The following is a 14,712-nucleotide window of genomic DNA, read 5'->3' as shown; positions in this document are numbered from 1 at the left end:
GATGGCAAAACCCTCTTTCTCTACAGTGTTTAATGTGCCTCACGCTGTGTCAGTTAGCAGCTAATGTATAGCTCTTGGCAGTGCCTTTACAGATTTTGTTTGGACATGGGCACAGGGACAACAATGGCTGCTATTACAGTAGCTATCTGAAAGATAATTTCTCCAATGTTCAGTGGTGCCCAGGATGCTGTAGCTTCCTCCATATTTTGAAGCTGCACACTTCATTGAATCAGCCTCGAGCAGCCCCCCTCTAGAAGGATTCACTAGTATTTGTATCTTGAATTTAGATGGACCCTTTATAGTTTCAAACCACTGGAGTGCAAGGAGATATGAGTTTGGATGATGTATTGTAAGAAAGAGATAGAGAGAGGAGGGGCAATGAGAAGACAGGCAGGAAAGACATGTAGACATTGTTGGTGCCAGTGTTTTCTTTTTCTGCCATTGTGGGCATCCATTTGCATGGAGCGATGGTCTTATAGCTGCAGCCCAGGTAGACTGTACCTTTTATGGGACCATGTTTTCATTTAACATGTTATCCCTTGGATTTTTGTTTTTTTGTGTTAGTCCTGATAATCCACAAATATAATCAATCAGTCAGTTATGCAGCATGCATAAGGTGCTGAACAGTCCCATCAGCATCTCATAGGTGCATATGTCTGACTGCAGCCATTGTCTTTAGCAGCATTTCTCTTAGTTAGTGCCAAAGTCTGTCAAGTGTTAGGGCAAACACAGCCAGTGTCCTTCTTCACAAGCTGGTAAACACTGTAGCTGCAGACAATGGACCACCTCCTAAGTAAGCAGGAAAGCAGAGATATGGCCTGCTGACTTCCCAGCCACCCACACACTTCCATTGATCCCTCAAAGACCTTCAAAAAGGCTTCAGGGTCATATGCTGTTAAAAAAGCTGGGAATGAAAGATGTTTGTGGAGATTGGAAAGGATGTGCACAGGATATGATGCAAATCCTCTTGTTATTTAGACTGATCTATAATGAAGAAGCCTTTCTCAGATATTAGAAGACTGATGATTAAATGGCTAAATTAAGAAAGAATACCTCTGGTGTCCCATAATCTTTTTTTCTCAACCACTAGATTTTATATTTCACCTAAAACATCAGTCAAATGCCAAACTTCACATTTAGGCTCAAAAACAATAGCTTAACAAGCTCCTGTCAGCTCAGTAGTTGAGTAACTACACTGCTGAATAGGGGTGTCATGACTTTGATTCTAAATCGAAAATCAATCTAAATGAGCGTTTCGATTTTGAAATCAAAAGCAGGATCGGTGATTCTCCCAGTACTTTTGCAACTGAAGAAAAAAAACAACATTTCAAAGACGACACAGCTTAGCTTACCGGTAACCTGCAGCTGCATTATTTTTTGAGATACCATGGCCACTGCCAGAGTTGGAGATGAGAGAGAAACAACAGAACTGGAAAACAAACGCGTCATCGAAAAACTACAGCTGGTAGCCTGTGCTACACACATTTGGTAAAGTTGAAAATATATTGACAGATTTGAACCTCAACTTGTTGTTAAAACACAAACAACATCTCTCTCCTACTGTTGTAAAGTACAAGCAACAACCTAATTTTCACCAAAACGAGCCATCCTCCGAGCTCGAACAATGTCATTGACTGATAACATTGTTCTCTATGTTCAGCCGGCTGTGAGACGAATGCGCAGGGACTAAAAAGTGCAAAAAGCCAAGCTGTTGTTGTAGAGTACCCTTCTGCCATCTAGTGGCTTTTCTTTTTGTTTTTTTAACAGTTTGTTCCCAATTGACATGTGACATAAGTCATCGTTATTACTTTTTGAAATAAATTATTTAAATTTGATCATATGATCTTAGTGTGATACATTCCCCAAAAATATGGCAGTTATATCACACCTGATACCATGCAGTCTATCTTTTTAAAGAAGAATTTGTCAATGTAAATGAAAGCTGCTAGGGCATAAAACTAATGATCTGTTCATCTTTACAAATCAAAACTCAGTAGTCTAACAATGGCATAGTTGTCAGTGCTGGGGAAAAAAAAAAATCGAATCGTGACCTTAAAATCAAAAGTCTAATCAAATTGTGGATCTGGAGAATCGTGACACCCCTACTGCTGAAGAGGGACCAAGTGTGCGCACATCCAGACAAAAATATTCAGGTGCAAGACGAAAAATATTCCACTGCAAGGCACAAAGGAGAACGGTCTGCACACTGTTAGGATCGAAATAAATAGTTCAGTTCTCTTCTTCTCTTTTCAAGGCAACTTTTCAATCTTCATGATCTTCCTCAGGCAAGTGTGAAAGAGAAAAAAGGCATTTCTTGTAGAGGCAGTAATCAACTCAAATCACTATCACCTGCTGGTCAGCAAGCAGCAGGGAAAAACACCACAAGATGACAATCACAGTACCCCAGAAAAAAAAACACCAGAAAAACCAGAAGAAAAAAAAAATACAATTTAAATATCTCACAAATTTCATTAAGAGGGGGGAATATTTGTATCACACCCCAACAGGTAAAAACACAATCTAATAGAGAAAATATAGAGAAAAGAATGTTTAAACAATATAATAAAAATGTAAGGTTGTGATACAATAGCATTGTAAAAGTATGCAGCAAGTGTACAAAATAGTGTTACAGTTCTCTAATACTTCTAATACTGTGTAAAGGGCCAAAAGGCAAAATACTGTATAAATACTGTATAAATCGGGGGGGAAAGGATTGGCACCCCACTTCACTTGGCACCCCAAAGGGTCTTAATATGTATTTTGATTTGAAACCTTTCCTGTGATTGATTGATGACTACATGTATTAAATTGTAAATTATGAATCAGATTTTACCAATAGGTTATGCATATTTGCAATGACTGCAGATTTGGTATTTTTTTGGACATATATGTATGTATGTATGTATGTGTATATATATATATATATATATATATATATATATATATATATATATACACCAATATATAGCACTGTTTGCTCATGATATTTTCAAATTCTGTTTTTTCTGGTATTTCTTTTCTCTGGGGTACTGTGATCACCATCATGGTGTTTTTCCCTGCTGCTCACTGACCAGCAGGTGATAGTGATTTAAGTTGATTACTGCCTCTACAAGAAATGCCTTTTTTCTCTTTCACACTTGCCTGGGGAAGATCATGTAGATCGAAACGTTGCCTTGAAAAGAGAAAAAGAAAATTAAACTATTTATTTGGAGCCTAACAGTGTGCACACCGTTCTCCTTTGTTACACCTACTGCTGAGACAATACAGAGTAGTGAGACCACCAGTCCTGCTGGCTTAAATTGGCCCCAGAGTTCAGAAGCCGACATTTACTGTACAAATAAATATAGGCTTAAGGGTCAGCTTATCCCTCCAGCTTGAAACAGCTTGCTCAGTAGCTTCGAAGCTGCATCTTGCAAAGAAGCAAAGGAAGGGGTGTCTATACTGGCATGAAACAGCAGCCTGGTCACCAGAATAAAACGTTGGCATTGTACGTTTCTGCAAACCACAGATACATTGAATATCTATGTTTCAACATGTGTAATACGTAGCATATTAACATTTCAACAATACGTATCCTATCAGCATTTCTAGAATACATATCATATCAACATTTCTAAAGTGACGTAGTTCACATGAGATCTATGTGAGCTGACTTTCTTATTAGGAGGAGGAGGGTTAGGTGGATGGTTAGGAAGTTTGTTGGAAGAAAGTTGGAAATCAGCAGAGAGCACGGTTCAAGACCACCTCGAAACCAATGCCCAGCCTTTTTTTTTTTTTTCATTTTAACCCAAACCATGATCTTTTTGTGCCTAAACCTAACCAAACCATTGACACATCATAAAACATCATTATTCAAATGATAATGGCCAACATGGAAACACAAACATTTAACGTATCCGTAGTTTGCAGAAACGTACAATGCCAACGTTTTGTTCTGACGATTGGGTTGGAAACAGCCAACTCGTGAGTTCAAGAACTGTTTTATATAATATTCAACATCATTCTTGCAGGTCATTGTAAAACAGTGGTTTAATGTCAAATGTGACAACCCTGGAACAACTTGTAACACAAAGCAGGACGAGCTTTGACCGCTGTGGTGTCAGTTTCAACAGTTTGCTGTCTGCGACCAGGTTTTTTTCACGTCTTCACTTTTGAATAAAGTCTCAAGATTTATAACTTCTAAATAGTTTTGATTTTCCAAAACTATTAATTATTTGCATATAAGGTATTGAAGATGGTATCATATATAGATATGTGTTGTCATGTGAGTAAGAGCCCTTGTGTAAATTTATCTATCTATCTATCTATCTATCTATCTATCTATCTATCTATCTATCTATCTAGTATTAATTTATTAATTTATTTAAAATCTTACATCAGTCTTATAAAGATAACAATTTTACATGTTGTCTTTGGCAATAACTGTCAAAAACCTTAACAAATCAAAAGTTTTATCTTGTGTAAGGTGCAACAATTAATATCATCATTTTTGGATGAACTGGAACATCAAAAATGATTTTGTATTATGTACAGAGATGTTTTGACACTAAAACTGCATTGATAGGGTTCTTAGTGCAGCTTGTGAAAAGTTATTTTTGCTAACTTGGACTTCCAAGAAACGATGAAGCAGACAAAGACTAACATCCTCCATCTGCTCCAGTTAAAGCTGGAACAGTTGGGGAAATTGTTTGAGCCATTAGGTTTTACTGTATATTTAACATGTTCAATGGACAATCTTTTACAAGGGTCGTAAATTAGATGTTTAGCCAAGCCTGACACATTTACATTGACATTTTAAAAATGTCACTGTTGAATAAAGGATAAGGCCTGTATTATTCTATTATTTTCTTATTGTCAACAAATTGCATGAAAAGACCACAACAATATGTTAGTCCATCAGTACCTCCCTACCCTGTCAGTGGGTCTCAGCCCCAAACCAATTTTCTCCCACTGAAAACTCTTTAAAAACAGATCACTAATATTTATTTTTATTTTTTCAAAGACCAAATAACTTCTGAAAACAGCTGGATAATGTAGTTTTTAGCAAACATTACTCATACAGGAGTAAATAGTTACAGACTGTTTTCAGCTACCATGTGGTTCATTACTGTGTTTTTAATAGATTTATTACAACAATGGAGGTTATGGAACAGAGGAATAAGCTACTTTAGGCTTTGGCTACACAGAGAATGCTTGTTAGTAGGAACAAGTTATTGCTGGTTTTGGTTTTTCATGGGATTTGTTGACAGTAAGAAAAATATAGAATATCACCAGTACCCTTTAATGTGAAAACTACACACAGAATCATGTGTTCAAACATCGACAATACATTCTTCCATCAGGATATACAGAGATCGTATGAAAAGAACTCCAGAAATACATGTTCTGTTCAAGTCAGTTTTGGTAATAGCGAAATACTTGTTGAAGAATATTGCACTGTGTACTTTCTACTCATTTTAGCCTTGTTTCACTCACCAAAGCCTTACTCTATCTCAACATGTCACTAGAGTAGTGAGCATACTGTGTAGTAGATAAGTCAAACTTGAGCCTGAAGACTGGAAGCATAATCTAAGATGTTTCTCCTCCCCTCATAGGGCAGGAGGAGTCAGTGGCCACCTTCAAAGGCAATGAGTACTTCAGCTACAACCTGTCCCAGACGCCCATTCAGAGCAGTTTGGATGAGATCACACTGTCCTTCCGTACCCTGCAGAGGAACGGCCTGCTGCTTCATACAGGGAAGTCAGCAGACTATGTCAACCTGTCCCTGAGGAATGGTGCTCTGTGGCTGGTCATCAACCTGGGCTCTGGTGCTTTCGAGGCTCTGGTGGAACCTGCCAGTGGAAAGTTCAACGACAACGTCTGGCATGATGTTCGAGTGACACGCAACCTCCGCCAGGTGTGTATACATCCACTGCCCATGGTTTACATGTCTTTAGTTCACAGGAGTAAGGCACTTTTTACTTGATTATGTCAAGAGCTGGCAGTAAGGACCTAATATCATGTACAGTATGTCAAAGAGAAACCAATTACTGTATACAGTGAAGTCAACTTATACCATAATTGAAAATGTATCTTTCAGGTTAACATAATATGTATATAGTATGATTAACATTTGGATCAAATTCTTATGAGGTCAAGGTAATATGAGTCCCTTGTGATAAGGGTTTAGCTACTGAAATCCACCATGAGTGTAAACACTAACAAATACTGTGTTGGTTTCTGTTGAATATTTCTGCTCTGCTGGACTCCAAATCTCCCATTTCCTACGTTCTGGAAGATATTACAGGCTCATATTAGGTCATTGCCCTCTTTCTCATGAAACAGATTGCTTTGGTGGAAATTACTGAGTCTTTTTAAAATCAGCAACTTGTTTTTTTTTTTCTGCACCACAAGATTGATGTAAAGGTCTTTTTTACCCTTTTGAAAGAAAGACTCAGCTCATACAGAAATGTCCATCATTCTATTCTTCACAGAACAATAATTGTCATACAGATTTTTCAGATTCTGATAAACTCCACTTAAATAGGTTATTCAAAGAAAAATTGTGTCTGTAGCCATGGATGCAATATTGCAGCAGTATTCGAGGGGTCATGCTAGAAGCAGCATGTATAATGCCTTTGCATGTGTCCGACATTGTACTACTGTACCCACTGTACTGTACTCCAGCCAAGTACAACTCAGCCCTAAGGTTTCATATTCATTAACATTGTCCAATAGACACAGTGCTGAATTACCAAACTAATCTACAGACTGCCAGGATGTGTCTGTTACATTAAATATTACCCCACTAGCTTTCCTTCTATGACTGCAGTCATTCTATAAATACTGCCAACATACAATACCTTAAAGCTCCACTAATGAAGATTTTTCTATATTAAGACAAATTTAATTAAATTGAATTAAATGACTAGTCTAAACACAACTCTGAATGCTTATGTTGCTCATTTCTGTGGGTGTGTAAGAAATTGTTTGCTAACACTTCAGAGATCTGTCCCCTAATAAGCCAAATCATGTCATGCATCTTTAATTTAAACCACTGGATAGAGTATATATAAGCCTCTCAAGTCTTCTTGCTCATGCAAACACATGAAAAACAAAAAAATTTTGGCAACTAATGTCAGTTTCAGAAATATGTGCATGCATGCTAAGTCAGTGCTCCCTCTTTCAGCACAGCTAATATGTTCTGACCTATTCATTTAACATCTTCATCAGATATTGTATACGTGATGATGGCAATGTTAAAATGTCATAGCTGTGCTTAATAAATATTTTTGGAGCAGTAACTCAGTGTGTTGGCACGTTGTTCCAAAACTGCTTTTGTCTTTTGTGATTCAGTCTGCCAAAGCACTTGGCACATAGTGGGGAAGCATGTGCAATATCTTGAAGCACAAAAATTGTATCTGCTCAAGCAGAGCTCCTTTGGGCTGAGGTGCAATGTTACATTCCTACCATAAATGTGCATTTAAAAATGTGTAGGCGACAAGTCGCACCACTGAGTCCAACAGGATCCCTGCGGATCATTTCTAGCACAATACTGAAACCTTAAGAAAATTGGGCTTCTGAAAGCAAAAGGAGGTTTCGGCTTTTTTTTAAGTATGACTTAGTAAATTTACCTGAACCATAACTTTACTAAATGTGTGTCTTTACAATGTGTTTTGCCTTGTGCAATGTATTTCTCTGTGCTACAGTAGGAATAATTTTGTATCTAACTGTCTTATCATCACCAATATATTCTGAACCTATCTTGCATCCTCCTCCACATCTATTTCCTTACCCTGGTTTCCAGAGGAGCGGCAATCCAATGCTTACAATGTCACCTATGCTTTCAGCCATGCATTTGATCCCTGTGTAAATTGCTTTCCCCTCAGATAAGTTACCTCACTGACATGTAGATAGGGGGAACTTTAACTCCCGGGAGAGTGCTGGTGGAAACATTTTATTAGATCTGGTGGTGCTTTTCAGGCTAGAATTCCCCCTATTACTATCTCTCTCTCCATTTGTCACAGGCAAACTGATTGCTGCTCATTCTCTTTCCTTTTCTGACCCTTGTTAATGATGCATCTACATATTTATAGGCCTGTACAGTACACACACAATCAATCATATTTGTGTACTAACATGCACACATATGATCCATATGATATGATATGATGTTGTTCTGTCTGTTGTTTTTCTGTACTGTTCTTTTAAACAGTCGTAATTATTAATATATGTTAATATATGTTACATTTTCATCAGCTCTGCATAACACTGCCTGTGAAGAAATCCTGGAGAAATTATGATAAGTAATATGAGAGAGGTCTCAAAGTGTATCAGCCAGCACTGTGCCTCTCAGGCTTGCGCTTCTAATTAATAACGTTTTTGTTTTATTCAATAATTACCTGTGAACACTTTCATCTCTTACTTTTGATTTTGAAATGCTATTAAAGCAACTATCTATGGGGTGTACGGATATGGTGTAATACCCACTGTTAGAACTGGGTCGGGCTTTTGTAGACGTTGCTGAGTAAAAGACAAAGGAGTATTAATCAATTTCCAGATATGAAAGCACATTCTGGCTCTTCTTGATGTGCAGTATCATCAACCCACAGTTGTGCCCCGCTGTTGTCCAATGTCCAAGCCAAAGATACCGAAGGCTTCATCACGAGATAGACAGAAATCGATATCTGCCAGTATACCACAGAATGGTGAGGCAGGACCTCATTTTAGAGATCTGACACCTGAACATACCGCGTCAGGTCATTATTTTGTGTTTTATCCTCTTGCTTTCAACATACCAGTGATTTCACAGAACAGTCACCATAGAAAGTTAAGCCATGCTCTGTGTAGACTTTAAATGCTTCTAAAGGCTTTTAAAAATCAGATCACTCAATCATTTTAAATTATTTTTATTTTTGCATGCTTACCAAGACCTGGCTGGGTGATCATGATTAATTTGTTCTGGATGAGGTCACACCACTTTGCTACTCTTATCTCCTTAAGTCAAGGTCTGTTGAACCTGGTGGCACAGTTGTTAACTTATTAGTACCCCGGATTGTAGCTCAGTGTCTCTCTGTGAATTACCTCCTCTGAACTCTCATCTTTCTCTTTTAATAAAAATGATTGCGTTTTTATCTATAGGATACTTATCGTTCCCCCATACACCATGAGAATTATAAAGGAAAAATTATAATTCCAAATTCAGTGCTATAAATCATTAAAACCTGTATTTTGACATTACAAGTCAACTACAATGTGTACAGTGAAGGTATAGGGGCTGTTTTCCTGGCAGTTTCCTTATATTGAACATAAAGTCTGTGATACTTGAACTACAACTATTAGCTTGATTTTTGACAAACATTTTAATGAATGACATCTATTCACTCATGTTCAGCATTTATAAAATCACTGTGTTTTGGCCTAAAGCATCAGAACAATCAGTTGAAATTTTGAACATGCATGTCCGCTGCCTTGTTGGAGTCATTTTTCATTTTTAACCTTACAGTAAATGCAGTTTATCACAGGCAGGATGGTTTTCAAAAGAACTATCAGCTTTTCACTCTAGATTTTCCTGAGAATTGATTTTTTTCCCCTCCCACAAAGAAATTGAAATTGTTTTGATTGATCACCCCAAAGTGGGCGCTGTTACATTCATGCAGGAATACATGCTAACTGTAGGCTTATTGTCATGGCAACAAGCATATCATTTTCTTACTCTATAGCCCTATTCAGTCATTCATTTCCTTTGTCTCTGTGTACAGATGGGGCTGATAGGAGAATAATCTTGTTTTGTTGCTGTCAATATACAAGTGATGTAGCTTGCTATCTTGATATCCTTAATCTCAAATTAATTGAGTATACTGTAGCATTCATACTGCTTTGGTGCCAAAATATCAGTGGAAGAAATATTTATGGTATATTGACTCCACTGCAATCCTGCTAATATATCAGAAACAGGGATCTGTTTCAGGCAGCTGAGATTAGTGAACCCCTCAAAGCTGTTCTTGTAATTGCCTTCAAGATCCAACACTAAGGCAATCTCAACTAGAATAAAGAAAAGAAGCATGAAATAATTAGGCCGGTTCTTTCTGTTTGACATGAAATCTCTCCATGTCTTGTCATTTATTTTCCTCACTCCCCATATAATGGTTCCTCTAGGTGACTATCTTGGTGGACGGGATTCTCACCACCACTGGCTACACTCAGGAGGACTACACCATGCTGGGCTCCGACGATCTCTTCTACATAGGGGGCAGCCTGAACACAGCTGACCTGCCAGGCTCCCCGGTCAGCAACAACTTCATGGGCTGTCTGAAAGATGTGAGTACAGCTTTGACCTCGATCTCAGGCAGGCAGAGGACTAGAAATACTATCCTGCCCTCCTTAGATAGCACTACCCCTTCCTATAAGCGGAGCATGTTGTGCGTATAGAAAATCAGCTCTCACATTTGTATTGATTCTCCTGTTGTAGGGTGTTTGAAGGAGAAACATTTAGCTAAGAGGCGGCGCTGTTCATTTATAAATTTCCTGCGGGAATCCCTTGGAGAAAGCAGAACCAATATACATAAGAAACAGATGCATTTTTTCATGTTCATTCCAGAAACATAGTCTTAACTCAGTTTTCATTTCCACATTTTTGAAGCTTTCTAACTATGGCCTGTACCTGTCACATTGATTATCCTGAGCAAGCAAGTTAAGATCATGTACTCAGCATTAGAATTAGTATAGACAAAGCAGTGAATTATGGGTAAATGCTCAATTTCAGTCCAGCCTCACAAATTTTTAATGAAGTGAGCAGTCTCATAAAAAGCAAATGATGTGCTATGTGCACTTAAAGGAAGAGAAAGGCTCCCTCACCAAGGAAGGATTAGGAGGAGACATGGCTGAAATAGGCAATGGTTTGATTTTAAAGTAGTGAAGTGGAAAGTAATAGCTTGGGCATCTGGGTGTCAGATGGGGGTATTCATATTTTTTTGGAGTCAATACCCAACTCAAACAAATAAGTTTACTGTTTACTGTTGGAAATACTTGCGTCAAAGGATATGGACCATTTCTTGCATAAATACCTACAAACTTTTGTTAGGCTCTGCTTGATCCCCATTGAAACCAGTAGCATAAGATTCAGCAGGGAGTACAATGCACCCAGGACAGAACAAACACACCACTTAGATATGGGACACACAAAATACACGAGGCAAACAAAGTAGAAAATTCTGACCGAGTAACAGCAGCAGCAGCAGCAGCAGCAGGTTTTGAGCACAGCATAACAAACGTCAGCTGAATCGTGTGTGAGGGCAAGAGCTCAGCAGATTATACAGACTGTCGTATTGTCTTGTTAAAAGTAGATTGGTGATTTATTTCAATATTGTTGGAGACTTTGTGCCCGACTTCAGTGCTCTGCCAGAACTATGCAAAGCTTCATTACTGTGAGAGATTTCTTTTTCAGTGCCAGTTTTCTTATTCAGTCTAGCATGCCTGAATAGTCCAAACCACAAAGCATCCAGTTTTGTGCTGTGACAGAATGTATTTACAGTACGGAGGAGTACTGAAATCTTGTTTTTGTGTCCACAAGAAGTAATCTGTGTTTCAGATTTCTCATGTCATAAAAATATAGAAGAGTAAAATATCTCATCATGACATTTTTTACAGATATTCATGGCCCTCAGTGAATAAATCATTCTGACTTTGGTAATCCCCTGACTTTTCCTGTAGTGTCACCATTGACATTTGTGATTCACAACCAAATATCTTGACAACTATGGGTGAACTGCCATGAAAGACATTCAAAGACCACTGTCAGGTCAAAGTTTCCCTTATTCAGTGAACTAGCTTAAGGTTGCATTCAGACCGAAAACCCTGCATTAAAACAATACAAGGGGCTGTGTTTTTGGGGGCATGTTGTTTAAGGTACCAGTGAGACAATGAAATGATCCAGGAAGTCCAGTTGGAGTTACAGACAACCATTTTATCTTGCATTGCAACAATCACGAGGTAAACAGTCAAATACGGCATTCACGTTACAGTAATCCACCAGGAATATGCACTTTATTGGCCAATGCATCGGCTTGCCGGATGACGTCTAGTTGCAGCAAAAGTTTGAATCTGGTTCAACCCTGCAATGTTTTGACCCCCTGCATTGGCGCTCCCGTTGCGTCAATGCACTGCTCCCATTTGTACAGACATCCATGGTTCCAAACTGATGTGTCCTAATGACTTGCGCTACCATGGGGGTGAGACATTTGTGGTTGTCTTAAATGTCTCACCAGCTGTTGGATGGATCGCAGTGAAATATGCTACAGATTATTGTTGTACAGAGGATAAATTCTAATGACTTTGGTGATCTCCTGACTATTCATCTAGCGCCACAATCAGGTCAAAATTTCAATTGGCCTTTGGTTTATGACCATACCTGCAGAACTAACGACATATTCCTATCAACTCAGCTGTACTTCTGTACTGTTAAGCTCTAAGTAGCAAATGTTAGCATGCTAACAGGCTAAATTAAGATCTAGAACCTGGCAAATATTACCTGCTAAACAGCACTAAGTGTCATTGTGAGTATGTTAGCATGCCAATGTTAGCATTTTGCTTAAAGCACCGCTACCTAAGTACAACCGGTCTTGTTTAAATATGTCGTAGGCTATTACTTTTCATTTCATAGTCCACACAATCAGCTATTTAATTTTGTCCATTAAATTCTCCAGCACAGACATATTTTAAATTAATTTTGTTACGGTATAGTGTTATACTGGTTCAGTATTTGTTAATAAAGTAACATCAACATTTTTAAGCTGAGCATTTTCAGGATGATTTTTAAATGGAGTGTCTATATAATTACGTGCAGCGTGAATAGACTGAAATGAAAATGTGATGTTATTTATGGACAGGTTAATGTCCTAGCGTAGCTGCCAAGCTGCAACCTCCGCTCTGTGGGCGGTAACTGGTGGTGGTGTTTAGACCTACTACGGCTGTGCGTAGTCATACAGATGTACTGCAGGCATGCAGGGAGAACATGACAGGATAAAGAGTCGTGAAGACAGGATGACAAACCCAAAAAGTCCTAGTAATGAGGACGAGCGGTGGCAGAGGCAGAGCTGATCAAAAGAGATCAGCCTGCCAGGAAATCCAGGAGCCCAGTTCAGAGTCAGGTCAGTCCAAGCCAGAGCTCTGAGCTTGGTGATGAAGTAGAGGAATACACCACTGTGGTGAATGGAGAGAATTCACACATACATATTAATCTTAATCCAGGTGGGAAAGAAAAGTGAGAAGTGGATGAAATATTTATTGTATAAGCAGTGGATCTATTTAGGGGCATACCTGTCTTGAATCTGTCTTATTTTATTGAACATGGAGAGTTTGGGCCATGACTAATGTCTCTAGACGTTACATGATAATAGATGTGAGTGCTGCTAGGTAGAGGCCATCAGGTTCATCAGGTACAGGGAAAATAATGGCCACTTTCAGATGAATGTCACAACTTCAACAACTAGCAAGGAGAGATGAATTTGTCTTTGAAGTCACCAGTTTATTGGTCTGCAGTATATGTGCCCACAGGATATCCCACACCGGATCATTAGGTTCCTCTTCTTTAATGCTTCAAAGATTGTACCCAATTTGGTTATGAAGAATGTGTTCACACTGCTGTTAGCAGCAGAAAAGGTCTTCATTTTCAGACTGCTGTTATTCTTCAGTTTGTGAGCATAAAGGACGTGAGGGCTTTGTCAATAGACACCAAAAAGGCTTTGTTCTTGTGTTTTGGGATACTCTGTAATCCTTGTCACATACAACAAGCGTCTGAATTGGTGAAATAGGATTCCACTTCCTGTATTGTCCTTTTGCTTATATAACAGCCCTGCAGAGGTCACAGTGTGCCTTTTTGTAGCCATCTATGCATTTTTTGTTACTTGTGGTGTCCGTAGTTGTAAACAATGCCTGCATATAACTGCTAATACACCTCTTCTGCTTTAAGTGACTGTCCTGATTGACTGTCTTCCTATTTAAAAATTGCCTATTACACTCATTTCTCGATGGTCAGTTTCACCATCTGATTTCACTGCTTAATTAGTCACACTGAGACAGTGTGAAGTGTGATATTGGCTCAAATTGCCTCTCAGCTCCGCTGTTAGTCCACTGTGTAGTGTGGTGTGTCACCTCAGGCGGTGACTGGTTGCAGAGTGATGTGGCAGATAACAGTAGGCTCTGGGTGACTTACAATTGATATGAAATGAGACAAGGATTTTTGTCTCCTGCTGTGCATATTGATGAATCCAGAAAATAAGACAATGAAGGCATAAATAAGCTATCACAGGCATCCTATGGAAATATGCTTTTAGTTTAAATTGTATATCTCTTGTATTTAGTATAAGTAAATATCTTTAAAAGGTATTTTGTATTTCACTCAGTTTCTGAGTGAAATCAATCACCAGACTTTCTTCCAAGGCTGAGGGAGGTCTATTGTACATTCACTACAGCCAGAGTGCAAAATCTGATTTTTTTTTAGCTGCTTCTGCATCAGCAGTGTAAATGAATACTCAAGTGTAAGCCCCCTATGTTTACTAAATGTACCCCCTTAAATAATAATTTGCGTGTTGTGCTTGCAAAGGATACAGTCCACCTCTCTTCCACCCACTTCATCTGCCTGACTTGATCTCAGTTTACTTTGTGTAAACACATATAAATGTTTGTCATTGTGTGGGTGCTTTGTCTGGGATTATTCCGCTCCGAATTCAAGAT

At 38.5% G+C, this 14,712-nt stretch overlaps 1 protein-coding gene across 5 annotated transcripts in view; it reads left to right on the top strand.

Annotated features, from left to right (window-relative positions):
• Nucleotides 1-14,712, top strand: part of nrxn2a (neurexin 2a) — a 121,106-nt gene that overhangs the window by 33,616 nt on the left and 72,778 nt on the right. For 4 of the 5 annotated variants that reach the window (XM_042431607.1, XM_042431606.1, XM_042431604.1 and 1 more), the window contains 2 exons: nt 5,595-5,896; nt 10,138-10,299. In XM_042431607.1, the coding sequence (XP_042287541.1) occupies nt 5,595-5,896; nt 10,138-10,299 (464 nt within the window). Of the gene's footprint in view, nt 1-4,074; nt 4,131-5,594; nt 5,897-10,137; nt 10,300-14,712 lie in introns of those variants that run through there. The other variant, XM_042431608.1, reaches the window with a different exon arrangement.

This window comes from Thunnus maccoyii, chromosome 13, assembly GCF_910596095.1.
Source record: "Thunnus maccoyii chromosome 13, fThuMac1.1, whole genome shotgun sequence".
Lineage (NCBI taxonomy): Eukaryota > Metazoa > Chordata > Actinopteri > Scombriformes > Scombridae > Thunnus > Thunnus maccoyii.
The sequence above is the reverse complement of the archived record's forward strand: the minus strand, read 5'-3'. Positions and strand labels throughout refer to the sequence as shown.